This window comes from Colossoma macropomum, unplaced genomic scaffold, assembly GCF_904425465.1.
Source record: "Colossoma macropomum unplaced genomic scaffold, Colossoma_macropomum, whole genome shotgun sequence".
In the NCBI taxonomy this organism is placed as follows: Eukaryota; Metazoa; Chordata; class Actinopteri; order Characiformes; family Serrasalmidae; genus Colossoma; species Colossoma macropomum.
Window position 1 is genome coordinate 16,968,575 of NW_023494794.1, and position 23,233 is coordinate 16,991,807.

The window sequence follows — 23,233 nt, forward strand, 5'->3', positions numbered from 1 at the left end:
CACTTGCAGCTGAAGCCTTCCAGGTGAAGATCAAGTCACCAAGCACTGTTACATCACCAATAACTGCACCAGAATGTAAGATGGAGCAGTGTGATGATGTGTCGAATGCTGATTTCACAATTATTGTTTGTAAAGAGTTCACTGTAGTGACATGCGCTACTTACGAAGCTAGCGCTAACATTATTAGCATTTATGCTAGCCATAAGTAAATAAGTACTGAGTCTGTGTCATTCTAGGCATTTGTGTGAGGTCTGAATGGTGCAGTTTATTTCATATCAGTCAGTAAGTTAAGCTAACTACAACTAGCAAGCAAGGTAGCTACTTAGCCAAATTAGACCTTTTACAGTGGCATAAAATGACCAAAAAAACCAAGCCAATAACCATTAATCATGGTTCATATGACGGTTCCAACTGGTGGAAAATTAACTAGAACTAGAACTGTAAGTTTTTATGGTTCCTGTTTGGCTCAGTTCTTGTTTTTGGACATGCAGTGGAAAAACCACGATAGCCTTAAAGTAGGCTATCATGCTCAAATTACTCAAACACTCTACTCGCCCACAGGACAGCTAAACATACATTTGTTACATATGTTAATGTAATGTAATCTGCTAATGGATCTGTGCAGTATGGAATCAATGTTTTCAATAGTATAAAAACAATTATGTTGCAGATAAATTTATTAAATTATGCTAACATGCTAGTCCAATGAAACTTCACAAGTTATATATAACCACTATGAAGATAGGAAGCTGTAAACCAAATTAAGAAATGTTAGATGTGTCATAAATGAGGAACAGAGCTGTCAGTGTTTCTAAAATTACTGAGAAGACTGTGCATTAAGGATTACATTAAAGAAAATTAATATCTTAAGCCAGATAACTTGACAAAAATCACTGTAAATAAATAATTACAGTATATTATTTCTCATTTAATGACTTGTTGTTCCCACAGTACTTGAATTGTTGAACAAAACAAGCTTTGGCTGTACATCATCAATATATCAGCTATTACTACAAATAAAACGACAAAATCATTAATACAATGCACATTTATTTTTGAATGGTAATGTTCAGGATGTTACATTGTGTTTCATATGTGTATGTCGATGGACTTGTGACCCACAGCAGATGGAGATGTCTGGGCCTGGTGGGAGCCGGCGAACCCGCACGGTGAAGAGGAGGGTGTGGGGAGGGCTGAGGCAGTGGAAGCTGCTGGGCATGTTCGAGATTGACCAGCAGCATGAGTTCTACAGCCTCACCTGCATGATGAAGGAGGGACTATCGGCGGCCGTGCAGAACACCATTGACAACCCAATACCTGTGAGTATGGCCAGGAGTGGTGGGGCTTGAGAACCCATCTTGAAGCAGAGATTTGTGACCATGGTGTATTACAAACACAGGAGGCTTTGACTTGCTGTCTGTTAGTTCTCCATAATTCTGCATTTCACACAGATATAAAGTCTGATTTCTGCCAGAAAATAAAAGCTTCAAAAAGAAATCCTGCTGCTTGGTGCTGTGGAGTTGTTTACATTACCATGACTAGGCCACTCTCTAGGTGTCTCACAGAAACACAGGCACAGTTTTGGTCAGGCAGAAAACTTGAGTTATTCTAGCTTTTCACTACTTTTGAATTATGGCCATTCTGTCATTTTCTTTTCAGTTTCTGTTTTAATGTCTCTCTTTTCTTGGTTTATTTGGTAGTGTAAGCACTGTAGAAAATGTAGATGGAATTGGCATTGCATTGGTGCTTTTAGAAGTACTAAGCAGCTCGCAGAGGGTCTTATCAGAACTAGCTTATTAGGGTCTCGTTATCTGTTAGGCAAAGCTACGGCTTCTCACTATGTGCTGTCCATGCGCAACTTGATTAAGAATTGATAAGCCTTCTTGTCATGATTGGTTGACAGGCCATTAGATATGCCTCCTCGTCCTAATTGGTTGACAGGCCATTAGATATGCATCCTCGTCCTAATTGGTTGACGTGCCAGTAGACATTTCTCCTTGTCCTAATTGGTTGACAGGCCAGTAGATATGCCTCCTTGTCTTGATTGGTTGACAGGCCACTAGAAATCCCTCCTTGTTCTGATTGGTTAACAGGCCAGAAGATGTGCCTCATTGTCCTGACTGGTGAACAGCTGCTGGAATGCAGGGAGACTTGTAGCAGATACTACCACTACAAAAAAAACAGTGACCCTGCATTTTTGGAGGTATTTTAAGAGACAAGGATTTCAGGACCTCCATCTCAGAATAAAAATGATATTAGCGTGTTATAAGGTAGGGATGACGCAATTCAGTATGAAAGATCAGTATGTGAGCTGATAATGTTAGATTTTAGATTATCAGTATAAGCAGATCATTTTTGGTTTATCCAGCTCCACTCTATTTAATAGTAATAAAAACAATACATTTATTTATAGAGCGCTTTTCATACCAGAGGCAGCTCAAAGTGGTTTACAGACAGGTGATAAAGCTTAACAGTAACAGAAAAAAATATGAAATTTAAATCATATAAAGCAATGACACAGATGAGATAAAAAAGGTAATACCATGTTTACCTTAATAAATACCATATATTTACGCCACTGTTGTAGAGGTGACATAGGCCCTGTTTACACCTGATGAGTCCCATATTTGGATGTTTTGCATACACATTTAAAATACTTTTGTACATACATTTATGATGTTTTAAGATATGTGGTGATGTGTTGTGATGTAGCTGTCCCGATAGCAAGGAAGTCGAGCCTGCGTTATGATCAGATCAGTATATGTACACGCAATATGGTCAGCTTGGCATCATTCACTGTCTAATGTCATGCATGCTCAACCTACAATGTTCAGTCTTATGTTAGCCTGCTAAACAAAAAAGAGAAAAAAGTACATATACACTTTTGCTTTTGTTTTGTTATATACTTCACATAGTGCACACATCCGCTTCAAATTTACACACATAATGTCTTAAAAATGTCTAACAAAATTGTACACATATGCAAGGCTTAAAAATAAAATCAAGATCTTCATATTAACTCTGCAAACATAAAAATGAAAATGTCCTTGTACAAATTGCACCTGATGTCATAAAAGATGTTGTCATTGGTTGGCAAGCTTTCATGCAACAAGTAGCAAAGATAGTGAATAAACTCTCTAAAGTTCTCAGGGATAATCCCATACAAAACCCCTCTGCTAAAAAGGAAACACAGAGATAGTTATTCAGCTTGTCATGTTTGAGGAAAGGAGAATTGTGCGCATGATCCGAAGAGCATCCCATGCACACAGTGAAGCATGAAGGGGGGAGCGTCATGACTTGGCACTGCTTCTCTGCAGACGATACCAAGGCATTACACATTATTGAAGAAAACATGAATGGAGAGATGTACTGGGACCTTTTTGAGGAGAATTTAATCTCATTAGCCAAAGCACTGAATCTGGGGAGAAGACGAACTCTTCAACAAGACAATGACGCCAAACATAACTCAAGCCTTGCTTCTGAAGAAGGTGAAGTTGCTTGCATTGCGAGAACATCAGAAGGACCCTCGTAACTTTGGGGAGTTGAAGACGCAAGAGGAATGAGCCAAAAGTGTCTTAATACTTTTTTCCTTGTATTTTATTTTATAAAATCTTTTCTATAGAACTTTTTTTTTGTCTAGAGTGTAGTTATTAATAAAGAACGGCATATATAAAAATCAGCCTTTCAAGCAAGATCTGAAATGAGTTTTGACTCTTTTGGTCAACCAGAACAAGAGTATCCTGTTGTGTCAAAGTAGACTTACTCAGTTTGGGCCACCCGTGGTCACATACAACATCCAGGTTTCTTTCATCCAGGCATCATTAGCCTGTACATTCAAACGTTCCATTGAGCAGTAAGTGAGGGGATTAAGCCCCATGGAGAGAACTGTATTTAGCTGCGGTCCCATAGTGACCTTGTGTTTGTGGTGATGAACGTGCGGCGTGCTGTATTGTTTTGCTTTAGAAGGGGCGGCTGTTCACGGTGCTTGGCCCCCGAGGAGAAACAGGAGAGCAGCACAGGGCTGGTGACACAAACACTATTGTGATGGCTGCGTAGGAAAGGGGTGGAGGGTCCAACAATGAACCAGTCATTATTCCAGAGAGCTGTACCACAGCAGCAGGCTGAGAGTTCTTTGCAGAAAAAGTGGAGAATAAGGCTGAGCGATAATGTAGCGAATATTACAGTTTGGCATGATTTTGGGTTGTTTCATTGAGATGTAAACCAAATGGTGAAATGGTACATTTTAGAGTAACTTACTGACTCTGATTCTGATTTTCTTTACAAAAATAGCATGTCCTTATGCTTAATAGATACAGAATGTTTTTTCACATTATAAAATATATAAACCATGCAAAAACCTGAGCCCATGTGTCAAACACAAGGCCTGCAAACCAAAACAGGCCCGTAGCACAATCAAATTCGGCCTGTAAAATTATTTTAATTTTCTGTTATTATTAGCCCGTTTCACCCTGAGCTGCACCCCCAGCATGCTCTGCAACATAATGTGCGCTCTAAGACCCTTTCTCCAATAACAATCTTTGGGCCAGTGGTTGCCCAAAAAGAAAAGATGCCTGGTGTCTAGTCCCCTCCAGGGGACTATTTAAAGAGGTTTAACAGTTATCTGTCACTAATGTAGCCTATTGTTTCATATAGAACAATTTATTTTTACTTAAAATTATTTTTGAATAGTTCAAGTATTCAGTACCATTTTTACTGTTGCAGGTTTGCTGTATTTTGAAGATGGCCAGTTTGGGTCCTGGCAAAATGTTAAGTAAAAATTAAGTAAAAACCACATCAGGCCCATGGATTTATTGAGATTTTTAATATAGCCCTCACTGCACTTAATAAGGACTGTTTACTCCAAATTATGGTTGTTTTACTCGAAAAATCTCTCTTTTAGGCCATTTGAGAGAGAATACATCTATATCGCTCATCGCTAAAAGGCTGAAAGACATAGAAATATGCGACTTTTTATAGATAACAGTATATCATACAGTGTCAGAAACAATGTAAGCAGGTCTACTGGAGATTGCTTAATAACTCATTGCAGTTTGAGGCAAATGTGTGAAGATTTAGCTGTGCAGTCTGATGCTAATACATGAGGTATAAACTTCCTTACTTGTTAGCTACATTAGCCTCATTACTGCAGTACAAAACGAAAGAAAAAAACTTCAGACACCAGACACGTCTTGGCTGACTGACTACATTTGGAAAAAAAGACCTTTTACTAAGGTATTTTGCTGTTCTAAAACTTCATACGGCCTAGTTGTCACTAAGTTGCTTGCAGCTTTGTGCTAACACATGAAGAGACAGGGCCTGTGTAAAGGTTACACTATTGCTATGCTATTGAAGCTCAGCTTGCTTATGCAGCAGTTTGACTCATGAATGTGCACCCTGTTGTCTCTCATTCAAAGCACTTTTCACCTCTTTCACTTGCATTCATGAATAGCATTACACATTACGTAATGTTATAGGATATTACTATTAACATCTAACATGCTCTTTAATATCACCACTACTATGTGAACAAGCTCAAAATTTCAGTAGTTTAGTCAATGTGTTTATTTTGTAGTCATTTATTAAAGACATACTCCTACTTTTTTCAGCCTTACCTCTATCTGGTGCATCTGTAGTGTACAGTCAGTTACAATGGACAATAATTTCAACCCATATCCTTGTATTTAGAAAAGAACTGAAAACCTGTTGACTTGAAACACACCAATGAGCCAATGAGCAGTTGTTGAATGGGCAGTTGTTGTAAATGCTTGAAATATAGAATTATATCATGTGAATTTGAAACTACAACTGCTACATTCTAAAAGTACATATCTTAGTTTGTGAATTTGGTCCATGTCTTCAACATGTGGTGGTAATATGAGGGAAGACTGAGGGAGGGGGGAGAACTCTGAGAACTGGAGGGTTGGAGTTCTGGGCGGCTTTTGGCCTGTAGCTAAAATGCTGGACCCCCCCTCATAGCTGTGATAGGACTGACATAGGACTGAAGAACAATGGCCAGTTTAGCACCCGGACTCTTTTAATATGGAGCAATGCTGTCGTAAAACATGCAGAATGTGGTTTGACATTGTCTTGCTCACATGAGCAAGGCTTTCCCTGAAAAAGACGTTGTCTGGATGGCAGCATATGTTGCCAAAACATGTATATATCATTCAGCATTAAAGGTGCCTTCACAGATGTGCACATCACCCATGCCATGGGCACTAATGCACCCCTATACCATCATGAATACTGGCTTTTGAACTGTGCACTGATAACAAGCTGAGTGGTCTTTAGCCCAGAGGACACAGTGTCCATGACTTCCAAAAAAAAATTTCACCTGTTGATTCATCAGACCACAGGACACTTTTCCACTTCCCCTCAGTCCATTTTAAATGAGCTTGGGCCCAGAGAAGGTGGCAGAATTCCTGGATCCTGTTACGGATCCGGATCCTGTTAAGAAACCGGATACGGTTTCTTCTTTGTGTTTTAGAGTTTTAACTGGCATTTGTGGATGAAGCGACAAACTGTTTTCACAGGCAGTGGTTTTTAGAAGTGTTCTTGAGCCCATGCAGTGATTTCCACTACAGGGGAGGGTCCGAAGTTCATGGCCAGCAAATACTGGTTTTTGGCCTTGTCCCTTGCATACAGAGATTTCTACAGATTTTTTGAATCTTTTAATTTTATTATGTACCGTAGATGATGAAAAGCAAATGTTCTTTGCTATTTCATGTTAAGAAATGTTATTTCTGAATTGTTGCACCATTTGCTTGTGCAGTCTTTGGTGAACCCCTCCTCATCTTTACCTATGAAAGGCTCTTTTTATTCCCAATCATGTTACTGACCTGTTGCCAATCAACCACCAGGTGTTATTTTTAGCATTACATAACTTTACCAGCCTTTTGTTGCCCGTGTCCCAACTTTTTTGGAACGTGTTGTTGGCATCAAATTCAAATTGGGCAAATATTTTTCAAAAAACAATAGAATTTCTCAGTTTCAACATTTGAATTGTTGTTTTTGTACTATTTTCAATTAAATATAGGGTTTAAATGATTTGCACATCATTGCATTTTGTTTTTATTTACATTTTGCACAGCGTCCCTTTTTTGGAAATAGGGTTGTATTTATTGTGCTTGGGAAGAGCAGAACGTTTAGGTGATGCTGGGCAGCTGTGCTAAAATAATCAGCATTTTATTCATTGTACTGCATTAATAGCCCTACAGAAATAAAAGATATACTTCCCCGTAATGTGTGTGCACGTAAATAGTTTCAATTTGTCCATTTTACAAATATTTATATATTGCCAACCACAGATATGCACATGAAAAATATCAGATATCTGCACTGGCCCACTGTTCTAATATTGGTGCATCCTCTGAAAACTACATGTTTTAAATAAACTTTTACTGGTCATGATTCAAGAACTGCCTGATGGCTTCTATTATAAGCGTATTTTGAGTCAACATATGTTCTTTTCTAAGTGGAAATATTTTATTGATAATTGACCATATGCAATTGACTGTACTCACACCGTGGCAGCTAGCTTCAGTTCTAGTGCTGGAGAGCCACATGATTCAAACACAGGTGCTTCTGCTCATCATCAGCTAATTATCAAGTGGTTCTTCAGCCCAACCTGATGTGTTAGAGTGGGGAAAGCACTGAGCTGTGAAGTGCTGTGGCGCTCTGACACTGCAAATTAACCTCAGTGGAAACCAAGTACAAACATCTAATCAAAGGTGCTACACTGAGAAGCTTTCGATGGTTGTTTACATCCACAGGCTGGAAAAGCAGTTTGTAACAGATGGACAGAAACACGGAATCATCTTAGCTAATCTTTTTCGTTGCAGGACGAACTCTCTGAGGATGATTACAAACTTGAGGTGACACAAATCCATAAGGTACGTAATGCCAAACTTCAGCATTATTAATTCAACTTTCAACGACTTTTGCTGTTGCATGCTGTTATTGTATATGCGTCACTGTATGATATAGATTCAATACCAATCAAAATCAATTGCCATATTAAAGAGGAATTCAACCAATTTGCTAAAATGTCTACAGAATTATATGGTTAAGATGTAGACAAAGTTACTGAAAGTGGTTTGGTGTGAAATTCTCCGTTCTAGAGAAATTCTACCATGCTCCGAGAGGTGGTGGTGATAGGAACTAGATGTCTGAAGAGTTGAATGCTTATAAAAGCTCCCTCACAGAAAGTTAGGTTAGAAAGTTACATGAAATAGTTACAAATACCTGAGACATTGTTTTATGAAAAAACTTTTTAAACTCTTTCATGGTGGATAGATACATGAATGGTATTATGAGGCAAAATAGTCTAAAAAAACTTTCTTTTAGATTTACCACTGTTTTATCATTATCAACATTATGGAATACTTGGCAGTTGTTAAAATGTTGCAACACTGTTGCAATGGTATCCCAGGTGGTTGCTAGTACATGTTTTTGTGTATATATAAAATATATACAAACATTCTATGGGAAAAATTGTGTTTGTACAAATACTGTATGTCCCAAAAGCACAAGTGCACTCCCAAATAAGCTCTACAATCCTGTAAAGACAAATCAAGCCAATTTACTTATGTATTATTGTCAGGCTATCTGCCTCACACTGTGATCGTCACTTTTGAAATACAAGGCATTATGCATGTTAATTTTAGCATAAACGCATATTTTACATTCATCTATAGCTTTGTTCCTTATTCAGAACATATTTAACATTTCTTTCTTTATTTATTTCTTACAGCTTCCTGCTAATTATTTGTTAATAAACTTGTTGCAAGTTTACATACTAGTGTATTAGAATAATTTTATAACTGTCTGCACCCAAATTGACCTTATACTATTGAAAGAAGTGATTCCCAACTTTTGAATGGTTGTGTACAGTGTACAATGTTAAAGCTGTTTTATTGTATGTATGTAATAGATGTGTAGTATAGTGGACAGTCTATAGTCATAACCAGCATTTCTGGTTTCTGCTTGTGTAAAGGACTTCAGGATGGAGACGTTTGCAGGGCCGGTGTTCGCCAGCCTGCGCCGCTCCCTGGGGATGACCGAGAAAGAGTATCAGCACTCTCTCTCCTCAGAAGGCTGCTACCTGCAGTTCATCAGCAATTCAAAGAGCAAAGCAGACTTCTTCCTAACGTGAGTCAGCACAAACAGCCTGCAGCCGAGCTAGCGCAGACACAGACACGCGTTTGCACGCCTATCATCCCATCTCCCATTTGTCATTTGTAGATATATTAAAGGGCTGATATCTTTCACATTTCTTTTTATCCCCTGAGGTCCACTTATAATGTTTGTGTGGTTTTATGTAGAATTTTGTTACCATTTTAGAACCTTGTGTTGTCGCTTATGATTAATGTGCTTAATGTGCATTTAAGGTGTGCTGTAAACTTTTTCTAATCTTGTTTTTCTCCTGGTTTTACGTACCAAAAATGGTTCTAATTCATGTTTACATGACCATTTTCATCCCCTCTGTATCCCTCGTCTTGAGTTTTGATTGGCTGCTCCGTATTGTGCCAGACTGAAACACTGCACATAACTTCAGTGTGAATGAGCGGAGCTAAACTGCTGTAGGCTGAATAGGAAGAGCTACACAAATTAGTTGGGTTTTTGTGACATCACAGACACAGTGAATTCACAACGGGGTAATTTTACAGCTAAGTTTCCATGTATGGACTAGGGAGTGAATATGAAACTTTTACAGTGTTTATATGCTACATGTTTTATATCAGAAAAGCAAGGGAAATTAGTTTTTTCCTGATCTGAGCTCTTTAAAATTTGAGTTTACTTTTAAAAAGTTTGAAAACAGATTGCCTAACTTTTTTATAATGAGTAAATTAATTAATACAAAATGTTTACAAATTGATTTTAAACTGTTCATTCTTATGTAAAGCATTACATAAATTCGGAAATTCAGGATCAAAAGTTAATATTTCTAAGTAATACTTCATAGAAATTTGCTATTACTTATGTTCTTTCTAAGATCTTTAATTATTTAGCAGTTTTTTCAAAAATAAGTAAAGTTGCTTAAAACTTTGTAGTAAAGTATACTGGTAGCATTTATGGTGTATATGTAAAAGAGCTTTGTTCTGATTGGCTGCACTGTATTGTACCACGCATTGTGCTAAAAAGCTGTCTTGACTGAAACACTTCTTATAACTCAATCATGAGTGGGTGGGGCTAAACTGCTGTAGACTGAATAGACAGCAATATGTAAATGCATTTGTTTTTATTTTTGACATCACAAAGTACTGAATTCAAATATGGACTGCATAGACCTGAGAGTGAACAGTACATTTTAAAACATTAACAGATTTTTTAAGGGCTCTTTATTTATGCTGTTCTTATGCATGCAAAGCACATATGGTATTATGTGCTTTGTGTGTTTATTGCCATTCTCTTACACATACAGTACCAGTCAAAAGTTTAGATACAACTAATAATATGTTTTTCACAATATTATTGTCAACTTGAAATAAAAATTGATGATTTTACCATGCAATACCATTTAAAACACAAAATTCCTCCATCTTGTGGTGACATCACTGTGCGCCAGTGGATGGAAAAAATAATGTTAACCAATAATACGGATACACAATCAATGAATCTGAAATACAAGTTTGGCCCATTTAAGAGTAAAAACATTATGACCACTCACAGATGAAGCAAATAATGTTGAGTATCTCACAACAACATTGCATAAATTAGATGATAAGCAAACAGTTGGCTGTTGTGGTTGACATGTCAGATGTGGGAGAAATGGGCAGGCATGAAGACCTGAGTGAGTTCGATAAGGGGCAGGATCGTCATGGCCAGACGACTGGGTTGGAGCCTCTTGGAAATGGTAAGGCTAATGGGTGCTCCCACTCCACAATGGTGAGTACCTACTGTCAGTGGTCCGAGGAGGGACAAACCACGAACCAGCGACAGGGTGTTAGGTACCGCAGACTCATCAATGCGCAAGGTCAATGAAGGCTATCCTGTCTGGTCCAAAACAACAGAACAGCTACTGTAAGTCACAGAACTTTTTATGATAGTTACGAGAGGAATATGTCCTAACACAGAGTGCATCTTACCCTCCACTGCATGAGGCAGTGTAGCCACAGACTGGTCAGAGTACCCATTCTAACCCCTGTTCACCGTCAAAAGCGCCTACAACGGGCATGTGAATGTATGGACCTTGGGGCAATGGAAGAAGGTTTCCTGGTTTGATGTGTCCTGTTTTCTTTTACATCACATGGATGGCCAGGTATGTGAGCACCATTTTTTTGGGGGGATTTTTACAGAATTATCTCCCCAATTTAGTCATCTCCAATTCCACCTGCTAGTTAAGTCTCCCACAATCACACAATACTATCAATGCTAGGAGGGTGAAGGCTAACACAGGCTTCCTCTGCGACCTGTGAAGCGCCTTTGTCAGCTAACAGACGCCTGTGCTGACTAGCATCGCGTTAAGTGATGGGGGAGAAGGAGGGGCCATCCTACTCACCTAGAGAGTGAGGCCAATTGTGCTCTCTTGGACTCCCAGCTACGGATGGCTGTAGCATCACCAGGGATCAATCTCGCGATCTCCTGATGATAGGGCCAATGCTTAGACAGTTGCACCACTCGGGAGCCCCATGTGAGCACCGTTTACCTGGGGAAATGATGGCACCAGGATGCACTGTGGGAAGAACACCAGCTGGCGGAGGAAGTGTGATGCTCTGAGCAATATTCTGCTGGGACACACTGGGTCCAAGCATTTGTGTGTACATCAGTTTGACATGTGCCACCTACCTGAACATCACTGAAGATCAGGCACACCCCTTCATGGCACTGGTTTTCTCTGATGGCAGTGGCCTCTTTCAGCAGGAAAAGGTGCTCGGTCACACTACACACACTGGTCAAAAATGGTCTGAGGTACATGTTGCCCTGGCCTCCACATTCCACAGGTCCCAGTCCAATCAAGCATCTGTGGGATGTGCTGGAACAACCAAGTCTGGTCTGCATTGGCTTCACCTTACTTACAGGACTTAGAGGATCTGCTGCTAATGTCTTGGTGCCAGATACTTCAGAAGTCTTGTAGCGTCCATGTCCCAGTGGGTCAGAGCTGAGGACCCACAGAAAATTAAGCAGTCATAAGGTTTTGGCACATCAGTGTAAAGTTTTGCTAACAGACTTTGACTAACAGAAAGTACTGGATATTTTCTAGTGTGTTTAATGAGCTCTATGCACTTCAGCACTCAGTGGCCTGGCTTTGCGAGTTTAAATGGTCTATTACTTTGTAACATGAGCTGTTGCTTTTAGATGCTTCCATTTAACAATATAGCACTTACAGTTGATCTATCAGGGCCGATATTTTACAAAGTGACTTGCGGCAAAGGTGGCATCCAACAACAGTACCACATTTAAAGTCACTGATCTCTTCAGTACAATTCATTCTACTGCCAGTTTTTGTCTATGGAGACTGCATGGCTATGTGCTTGATTTTATACACCTGTTACAATGATTGTGGTTGGAACACCTGAATTCAGTAATTAGGAAGGGTGTCCACAAAGTTTTGGCCATATAGTGTAAGGCATGATATGGGAAAAACAGCGTGTTGCTGATTTCTGATTTGATTTCACATTGACTTTAAAGACAAAGGCTAATGTTTAAATGCTTGAAATTCAGCTCTAAGACAAAAATAAATAGTGAGTTAATGCCTTTGTATAATTTTTCCAAAACATACATGTTATATTTTACAACAATGTTAATTCTGCCAACAAGATGTTTTCAGCAGTCTACAAGGTTTGGAACTTCTGTTAGAAAAGCATCTCAGATGTCTCCTCATTAAACTGCCTGATAGAATGAGAGGGCAAAGCTTCATCAATGCAAAGAGGGGTTCTTTCTAAAGGAATCTAAAATAGAAGATATTTATATGTTAGAAGTTATGTATATGTTATTTCGTATTGTTGCTGTCTTCATTATTATTATGAAATGTGGAAAATAGTATAAATTTTTTGTTTTGGAGAGCCATCAACTTCAGCCATTAACTTCACTATGTGCATACTGTCTTGCAGAGAGAATGTCACTTTGAAATGATTGAAATGTCTTTAAAGTTATGAAAAACATTAATTCAATCAGGTTTGTTCAAACGTTTGACTGGTAATAGGGATGCACAATGGGATTTCTAGAATGATGCCAATATCCGATACTTATCTCTAAACGCCAATTTGAAAAATGTAGAAATTGAGACTTATTCCATTTGAAGTAGCATAAAAACGTAGGTATTTTAACGTAGCAGCCTAAGTCACCTAAACATTCTGCTTGTCTGGAGAGTGATAAATACGTCATGAAACATCGGTTTGAAATTTCGTTTAAATCTAGAAATTTGTTTTAACAATTATCTGCCAATAGCAGTTTGATTCTGACATCTGAGTTGTTATCATAACTGGTACTGCACTCTTCACTGACGTATTCCTTTCTGTCTAACTGTAGGAATGATAAGCGGTTCTTCTTGAAGACACAGAACAGAAGGGAGGTTCGGTTCCTCTTGTCTAATCTGAGGATTTATATGGAACATCTGGAGAAGTTCCCCCACTCGCTTCTGGTTAAGTTTTTAGGTGAGAGTCACACAGCCACAGCTTCAAACTTCACTCAGACTTTAACATGAATGTGTTGTCAATGAACAGCAGCATCTCATCTGAAGTGCTTTTCATATCAACAGGTGTTCACAGAATCAAGATCCCCCATCGGAGGAAGGTACAGAAGCTTTGATTGTCGTGATTAACTGTCATATTTCATGTGTCATATAAAGCTGTGTGCTGCTAGTTCATCATTTATATAGGCAAGACTTGTCTGACGTTTCTCTTTGCAGAAGTATTTTATAGTGATGCAGAGCGTCTTCTACCCTGACGAGAGAATTGTTGCCAGGTAACGGCCTAATGATGTGTCCTCCATATTGAAAATACTAAGCCATAATAATGATGTTGATTTATTTCTTTTATTACTAATACAAATAACCTGAAAAATATGTAGAACTTGATGAAAAATAATGTTTTTGAACTGCAGGGTGGAGCAGAAGGCTCGTCTGTGTTTATTCTGACCTCCTATCAGTCATTTTATAAAGACCTCCCCTATACAACATTAGACCACCCCATCCCCCTCTGCTTGGATAAGAAAACGTGGAAATCTGCACCAGCAAGTTCTGGTGCTGTAGTTAAAACAAACAAAAAAATGTAAAAATTAACAACAACAAATAACAAAAAATAACAAAGTAGGTTATCTTTATCACTGAGAGAGCCTGGTACAGTAATGCTTTGGATGAACCACCTTAACAGAGATGTATGTATGTATGCACCACTACTCAACTGCATCAAACTCTGTGCACATTACTAAGCTAACTAGACAGGGCTGATGTTGGCTTGATGTTGGATTCAGATGTTCTGTTCCACCTTAAATGTTCCTGTAGGGGCAATATTTGCCTCATTAAAGCTCCTTACAAAGACAAACACGACACTCTTGACTATTCTCGAGCAGCAAATCAGTACGAACCAAATACCAAATGTTTATAGTCTTCTAATTTTACTACCCCCCTGGACAAAAGAGACACAGGAGTTTGATGCTTTCTCTGGCCAAACTTGAATAGTATTTGAATAGTACTTGGATAGCATGATTAGACAAAAGGTCTCTCTGAATAAGTGAAAAGTAATGGTATGTCATCACAATTTCCTAAGTAGAATAAATCAATACTTTGCCAAGCAGCATTGTCACCCTTTCTTGATGTTCCTGAAAGCAAGCACAACCACCGAGAGATGAATCTTGTGAGATTGTAGTTTTATCTATGAAAAGGACTACATCCAGTGTGCTCTACTGAGATGTAAGCTATATCGAGTGTTTTGATCTTCTCTCAAGCATCGTTAGCATAGCACCAACGTTAGCACCAAACAAGTTTTGCCTGATTGGCTACTTTTTGGGGTAAATGGAAAAACTGAGTAAATATCATTTTTGGCTAAACTATTCATGTAAGCACTTACAAAATGTTTGCTCCTTCTGAGAAGTGCCTCTTTGTAGATACAAGTACTCTGGTGCTGTGTAATATCTGTACCATCCAGAGTCTAAAATTAAGTCATTAATCTTAAGGACGGTTACATAATCTTCCAAACCCCCTGGCTACCAACAGCAGTGAAGACTCTCATCTTTAAAGAAGGATTCCATGCCAAATCTTTAATTCAGTCTGGAATTACAAGCCAGTATTCCCCCACCCCCTAGCTGGATAAAGATGAATTAGTGGGCAAAGGTCATATATTATGGATATATTTAAACAAATAGCATTTAAAGTAACGGTTTTGTGGAAAAAAAAACTTACAGTTTTCTTCTTAACCTTCTTAATCAGTCAAGACTTGTGTTGTGTCTGAAGTTTGCTTCTTTAGTTTTGCACTGGAGCTACGATGCTAATGTAGCTAACAAGTAATGGAAGCTTTTACTGCTGTTGAGACTAAATCATTACACACTTGCCTCAAACTGCATTGAGATGTTGAGTAATCTGAGATAAAATGTGGTTTCTGCCACTGTATGTCATCTATAAACAGGGACCAAATCACTGATATAATTCAGGCTTCAAGATGGCTGCTGCTACTGTTTTTAGCTTTGCAATGTACTACTTTGTCAATTTTTTGCTGCATCTTCAATGAACACATTCTGTTTCGAATGAACTAAAAATCTGGTATTTGAAATACAGGGTGTCCCAAAAAAAATTGACATCATTTGAGATGTGAATATCTGAGTAACTACATGTCCTAGGCAAATGAAATTAAATAGGCTTCATGTTGAACAATACAAGATTTATTTATCAAAATTCAAACAAGAAATTCAAAGAGATGTAGATTTTATAACCGATTTTATAAAGCTTCACAAATGTAATATCTCCCGATACTGGTGGTCGTCCAGATCCCTCTGTCCTGTACAGACAGCCTTCCTCTTTGAATTTTTTGTGCCATGTCCAAATCTGCTTTCCAGTTGGTGCATTTTTGTTGAATTTTCTCAAAAATGCACGCTGCACACTCTTGTTCGAGCATATTCTAACACACAAAATGCCTTTTCATTTCTAGTGAACGCCATTCTTCAACCTGAAAAAAAAAACATTAAAAATTAAACTTACACATTTTGTTAAAATTTGAGATCATTTGAGGGAGAATTGGCTGTGTTATTAGACTATGAAATGATGTCAGTTTTTTTGGGACCCCCTGTATACTCTGAGAACTGTAACTGTCTTTACTGCAGGTATGACATTAAGGGCTGTGAGGTGAGCCGGTGGACTGACCCAGCACCTGAGGGCAGTCAGGTCATTGTTGTTCTCAAGGATCTCAATTATGAGGGACAGTTTATCACATTAGGTAAGGATGTGTCATAACCTTAGCAAAGTTTAATCATTCAAGTTGCAAACACATGCATATACAGTGAGGGGAATCAAGTGTTCAGACGCTTTTTGTTATATAATGTACATTCTGGGCATATATACACTTCATATGTAAACACATAATGGCCCTTATACATAATGGCCCTTACATAGAAAAGAGCACAGATTTGACCTTCTTTAAGGACATGCAAACTTCTCTACGTCTGATTCATGAAACTATTGTACAACGTGAAAACAAGCAGACAACTGAGCGCAAATTAATCAGCTTCAGTGCATGAAATCAAGCGCACCTAATTTACATATCATTTACATGAAGCACACCCTAATTTATGCAGATGTTTCGTAGGGAGCCAATAAAATGACAGCCTTCAGCAGCTCGTGAGCCAATGGCAGTGCTCGTAGGCCGTTTGAGGTAGAGCAGTGAGTGCACTGCCCCCCCTACTGACCAAACTTAGCACTAACCAAACTAATAGAGTTAAAATTATGATGGCTGGAAAGAATAAAATGTAAAATAAACGAAAGATCTTAGTTTTTTAGAAATATATAGTGATGTGATTGTGTAGTGTGACTTCCTGAAACACTTGGTTGGGATGACTTCATGCAACAATGGACGTGTGTGCATGTGTTACAGACCACCAGCGGCCGTGGCTGTTGCGTCAGGTGGAGATCGACACAGCCTTCCTGCGGGCACTGAACGTGCTGGACTACAGCCTCCTGCTGGCCCATCAGCCCCTGCACCAAGACGAGCGCAACCACAGCCTCTCCTTCGCCACTCTCATCATGCGCACCAAAAAGTGAGGGTCTTTCACACATGCAGCTCACAACTTTACATGCAGGCAAACATCTGTTTAAGGACTTGTTCTCAGTTCATACACTTAGAACTGAACTGGTACAGAGATGGATTTGCTGGAATAGTGAAGACATTGTTAAAGGAGACCTTAGTGCTTAAAGCATGGCAGCATCACATGTTTAGGTTTTGTAAGCGTTACAATATTCTGGGAAAATTTAGCTGGTACTTTGATTGATTTTAATGTGTGTCAGCTGCCAGATGTCACAGATGTCAACAACACAAATTTTAATTTATTTGCTATCTAAAATGAGCAGTGAACCTACACACATACTGAGAAATAATGAAAAGTCAGTGGAGTTCCCCTTTAAGCCCTTAGTGTTCAATGCAAATTGAAAATTACACTGCATTTTCCTTCCATACTGACACAAAACACAGTATCAGGGAGGGTTTCTGAGCTACCTGAGCGTTTTCTCCCATTGAAAGAAGTGGAAGGGAGAATGAAACATGATATTATTGGGTAATATTATTTTTCTATGCCCACTCATGCACGGTGATGTAATCAAAACTTAAGACATTTTAGAGGTGAGCAACAGTCATTACATTTACAGGGAAGACTATGGACAAGCAAGAGTTTTGTCTTTTAAATTATATGATTAATCATATTATGTTAAAGGGGACTTCCACCAGTTTTTTAAAATTGCAATGGTTGAGATGTAAGCAAAGCCATTCAGAGTGATTTGATGTGAAATGCTCTTTACAGTGGTGGTGATAGAAACCAGTTCTGACAATGTCTTTAACAAACTATAGCCATTTTATTTACTATCCCAAATGAGCAGTAAACCTACACACGTCTTCTGAGTATTTGCATGTCATGTTGTTGATGGTAAAATAGTAGTAAATCTAAAAAAGTATGTATTCTTTGGGGACTGCTTTGCCTTACAACACCCCATCCACCCTGAATAGAGTTTTAAAATACATTTTAGGTCAAACCTTTTTCTCAAAACTATCGTAAACATTGTCTCAGACATCAGGTAGTATATTCATAACCATTTCATGTAATAACTTTCTGTGAGGGAGCTTTTAGAGACATTAAACTCTTTGGGCATCTGGTTCCTATCACCACCACTATGAATAATTATGTATGTTTGTCTAGAACAGAACATTTCACATTAAAATGCACTAAATGGCTGTGCTTATATCTTAACTGTTTAATTAAGTGGCGATTTTGAGAAATTGCCAAAATTCCTCTTTAAACAGATTGTAGTTAGAGTTAAATAGGTTCTTATGACGACCTCTAGTGGCCAGCCTGGAAGTACAGGATCTAGTCTCAGTTTTATAGCTTTCTTGTCAGATTCATCACTGAGGAATTACTTTGATTTGATCATAGCCATAATTGCATCATTACAGTTTGATAGTTAATGTTTATCAAAAGCTGAAAATTGTGAATGCTTTATCAGAACCAAAACCAAAACTAGGCCTTCCCCATTTCTGCCAAGTGCTTATCTCAGTAGTTAATAATTATAGGCTTTGTCCTGACTTTGAATGTTCCATGTTCACCTCTGTTTCCAGATCCTTCTCTTTGCTCTCCACAAGGCCAATGGCAGGCAGGCATGTAGCTGAGACATACGTGATCTTTGCTGTCATTTGCAAAATAACAGCACAAAGATAACCAGTGTCTGTGAACTGTTTAACCATAACTGTGCATGCGCTTGCTACCGTCACATGTATTTATAATATATAATTCAGAAGTCTCGTTTTTTGGCTTTATTTGAAAGCATGGGTGTTTCAGGTGGACAAGTTTGTTGGAGCTAATCCAAGCGCTTCAGCCAACAAACTAACAAACCGCCAAGCCATCCGATACCGTATTTTAAGCTAATTGTGTAGCATTTCTTTGTTTGTGTGTAAAAATGCTTTGATTGGTCTGAAGGTGCGATTCAACTGCATCAATTTTACAATAATAATTTTAAAATTATAATTGATTATAATAATAATATTAAGAATAATATTCAATGATGTATTTACTCATTTATTTTGGACAAAATACAATTCTTGGGCTATTTCTTAATGTAGAAATCCAAAATTGTTTTTATTGTTTATATTCTTCTATTGTATTGTTTTTACTGTCTGTATTCCACTACTGTATACATTGCTTCTCCAGTCACATTTGCGTATTCAGTGTATTTTAGTACATTACAGTACTGTGCAAATGTGAGAGACTACTCTTTCTTTTGTTTACTTTCCAGTCAAAACAACCATTAAGTGCAAAGATTTCATTTTTCAGTGTCAGAAAAAGCCATAAACATACAATTAACAGAAAATCACACAAATCTTCCAACACTAAATGTATCTCAACTGCCACTGTAACTCTTCTATTCTTAAAACCAACCAGTTACAGCTATTTCCCCCCACCAAAAGCTGAAAAATTCAAAGGCATTAACATTTACACAAGCAACTACCCAAACCCACCTTAGCTGCCTTTAAATTTCTTTCTCATGTGCATCTAAAATGGCTAAAAGAGATAATTCTAAGGAGCTCAGATGTAAGATAATCCACAATCCACTTGCATAAGAAAGGGCAAAATCAAAGGAAATTAAGTGAAAAAACAGGAGTATCCAAAACCGGAGATGCAGAGAAAACGAGACTCCTAACAACCATGCAAGACCTGGTAGACGACCAAAACTCTCACCTTCAGATAAACAGCACTTAAAGCTGTCGTCTTTGAGAGAGAGGAGAAAATCAAGCTCCAATCTTGCTTTAGATCTGAGTAAATCAGCAGTGTCTCTGTCCATCCTTCCACTGTGAGAAGACAACTCAACACTGTGAGTCTGAAAGGATGTGTAGCTGTCAAGAAGCACTTTCTTGAAAAAAGAAATAGACAAAAAAACATGACAATTCACTCCATAACACTAAAACTGGACATCTGAGATGTGGAGTAAGGTTTTATGGACTGATGAGTCTGATTCTGCAATTGGGATTACTTCAATTGTGAGAAACAGAAAATGCAAGCAACTTCTAAGAATGAACTTTGGAGGTGTGGACAAATATCCCTGCAGATTTCATTGAGACTTCTGTATTTTCCTGTATTTTCTGTTAAATATGTTTTCTGCTTTTTTTCCAGATGCAATAAAAAGAATATCCTCTACTTATTGGCCATTTTGAATGGAAATCAAATAATTGAAAGACTTTTGTGCAGTATTATACGTCAGCATAGCAGCAAAACAATCAAATCAAATGGAATTGTGGCAAAATTTGAGATTTTAGGATGCACTGAATCATTTCCTAAAGAGTCATTCTGAGATCAGAGATTTAAACCCCTATTTCTTTATCTATCTCTCTCTGATCTTCTCTCTTGTTCTGCTCTGCTGGTGTAGGTCAGTCAGTGCAGTCTCCGGTCCTGCTGTCCCAGGGGCTGTACCTGAGGAAGACTCCACGCTCCTGGCTCCTGGTCCAGAAGTGGACTGCGGGACGTCCCAGGGCCACGTCACAGATATCCATGGTGATGGCTCTCGAGGGCATTCTCCAGAACAGGGTGAGCGGTCATCTAGGGCCGGGGCAGAATCGGCCGAACTGCGAGAGTTCCAGGCCCAGAACCGCCGGCTGCTGCCAAACTTCAAAAACCCTCTGCACGTCATTGACGGGCCAGAGCAGCGCTACTTCATAGGCATCATCGACATCTTCACTGTCTATGGCTTCAAGAAGAAGCTGGAACACCTGTGGAAGAGACTGAGGCATCCAGGGCAATCCTTCTCCACTGTCAGCCCTCCAGTCTACTGCCAAAGGCTATGTCAGTGGGTGAATGACCATAGCAAATAGTCTGTGCTGAGGGACAGCAGTAATGACTGGAAATATGAAATGTGCTCAGAAGCATGCTACACATCCATACAGTCACTGGTACAGGAACAGGAAAAAACCTGAGACTATGAAACTACATATTTCAGCAATTTAAGACACCCAGATATAAGTTTACAGTTAGTTTCACAGCTGCTGAAAAAGAGTGCTTGTTTTTAGGTGGCATTCAGCACTTACAGTCTTAAAGAGGAACAGTTCTGCATAGTTCACTCATTAAGATATAAACACAGTCATTCAGAGTGGTTTGATGTGTTCTAGAAAAACAGAAAGTCAGAATTGTTCACAATGGTGGTGATAGGAACCAGACATCTGAAGCATTTAATGTCTCCAAAAGAAGCTACCTCACAGAAAGGTATTACACAAAATGGTTACAACTGTGTTGCCTGATGCCTGAGACATTGTTTTACAATAGTTTTGAGACAAAATATTGGCCTAAATCTTATTTTTTGGCCTGCAATGCAAAGCAAAAAGGTATATGCAGGGCGTTGTAAAGCAAAGTAATTCCCAAAAATTTTTTTTTTTTTTGAGATTTATCTACATCACATATATGAACTCAGAAGACATGTGTAGGCTCACTGGCGGAATATAATAGAAGGGGATGCACATTGCATCACAACCCCTGGTTCCTGTCACCACCGTAAAGAAATCGGTGACTCTACAATGCACCATTTTGCGTCAAACTACTCTGTACGACTTTGTTTACATCTTAAGAATTGAATTATTAAGACTCAGTGGAATTCTTTCATAAAAATAAAGTTTTTCCTGAAGGGTTCTTTGCAGGGGTGCCACAGAAGAACCACTTTTGATTCCCTAAACAACCTTTCAATGTATGGTTCTTTAAAGAACCATTTTTGTAAATGATGTGCGAGTGTTTAATAAATGTTCCACATAATGTAAAAGTTTTAATATCAATTACGGGTGTTTCTGAGAACCATACATCCAAGCCAAGAACCTTTTAGGAAACTTTATTTTTATAGCCACAGTGCTAACATAAAAGGTTGTTGCTGTACTAGATCAGTGGTTCTCAATCCTGGTCCTGGAGGCCTCTTGTCCTGCATCCTACATTTTGTTTTGGACATTTTTAATACATCTGACTCCACCAATTAATTCATTTACACACCCTTCTTGAGTTGAACTGATGGCCTGTTTCAAACTCTACACAGTTTTAGGTTTTACTTCAGTGTGCACACATGTGACTGTTCTAAACTTCCAGTCAGTTTATAACAAACAAATGACGGAGGTGACAAGTGGATGGTGTAGCAAAAAATTTGCATTTATTCCTTCATGCCAGGATACTTAAAAACGGTTTGCAAACCATATACAGATGTATGCAAAAGTCTCGTGCCGCTGGTCAAATGACATGTTTTGTTGCTTTTCTAAGTGATAATAAGTGACCACATCCTCTACAGAGAACACACTTTTAGGCCCAATCCCATTTCTTCTTTTTACCCCTACCCCTTGTTTTCGAGTGTCTAACTAACCCCTTGGAACTAAGTTACAAGGAGTAGTGGTTGAAATCTTGCCCTACGAAATGGGACAATCCTCAAATTAAAAAAAAAAAACATCGCTTCACTAGCGGTGCTCTGTAGGCGACCCGGCCCAGTGACAGCAGAGAAGGGGAAAGTTCAGCAACCTCACTGCTGGGGTTTAGTTACATTTAGGGCATCATGCTTTCAAAGAGGGGGTTTAAGACAACTATTTATTATCACCCACTGTTAATTCTTTGGTGATATGAAGCTGAAGTCAGCTATTCACCAGCTTCTTGTTCGAATATTCCCGTTCCACCTTAAATGGTGCAGCAGTTACATATACTTGGCATTCAGGCGCTTCAGGCGTCAATACTGCTAGACTATTTAAGGTGGAACGGGGAAGTTAGCTAGCTAGCTACCGAGACATTAGCATGCTATTAGCGATTTTTTATGCTTGTTATGAAGAAAGCGACCATAATACATTGAAACGACATTAAACTAAGATAATACAATAGTTATCGTAATTTTTTAACAGAGAAAATTCTCACGTGTGGGTTTTTTTGGTTGCTCGCGCAGCCATCTTACCGTTTTTTTTTTCTTTTTTTCTCACAACACTGTTTGGATTGTGCTTCTGAAAAACCTCCGTTTGGAGTGCCATGTAGGCCTAACACTTCACCCTACCCCTCTATCTCAACAAAAATTGAGACACCCTAACCCTAGACGTGAACGCGTAAA

At 38.6% G+C, this 23,233-nt stretch overlaps 1 protein-coding gene across 1 annotated transcript; it reads left to right on the plus strand.

Annotated features, from left to right (window-relative positions):
- The first annotated feature begins 1,180 nt into the window (after window positions 1-1,180).
- Window positions 1,181-21,262, plus strand: pip5kl1 (phosphatidylinositol-4-phosphate 5-kinase-like 1). The gene is given in 9 exon segments (XM_036580418.1): window positions 1,181-1,319; window positions 7,842-7,892; window positions 8,996-9,150; window positions 13,471-13,595; window positions 13,700-13,734; window positions 13,850-13,905; window positions 16,255-16,375; window positions 17,030-17,190; window positions 20,726-21,262. Coding segments are annotated over 9 exon segments (1,074 nt in total). The 5' UTR covers window positions 1,181-1,217; the 3' UTR covers window positions 20,994-21,262.
- Window positions 21,263-23,233: the final 1,971 nt, after the last annotated feature.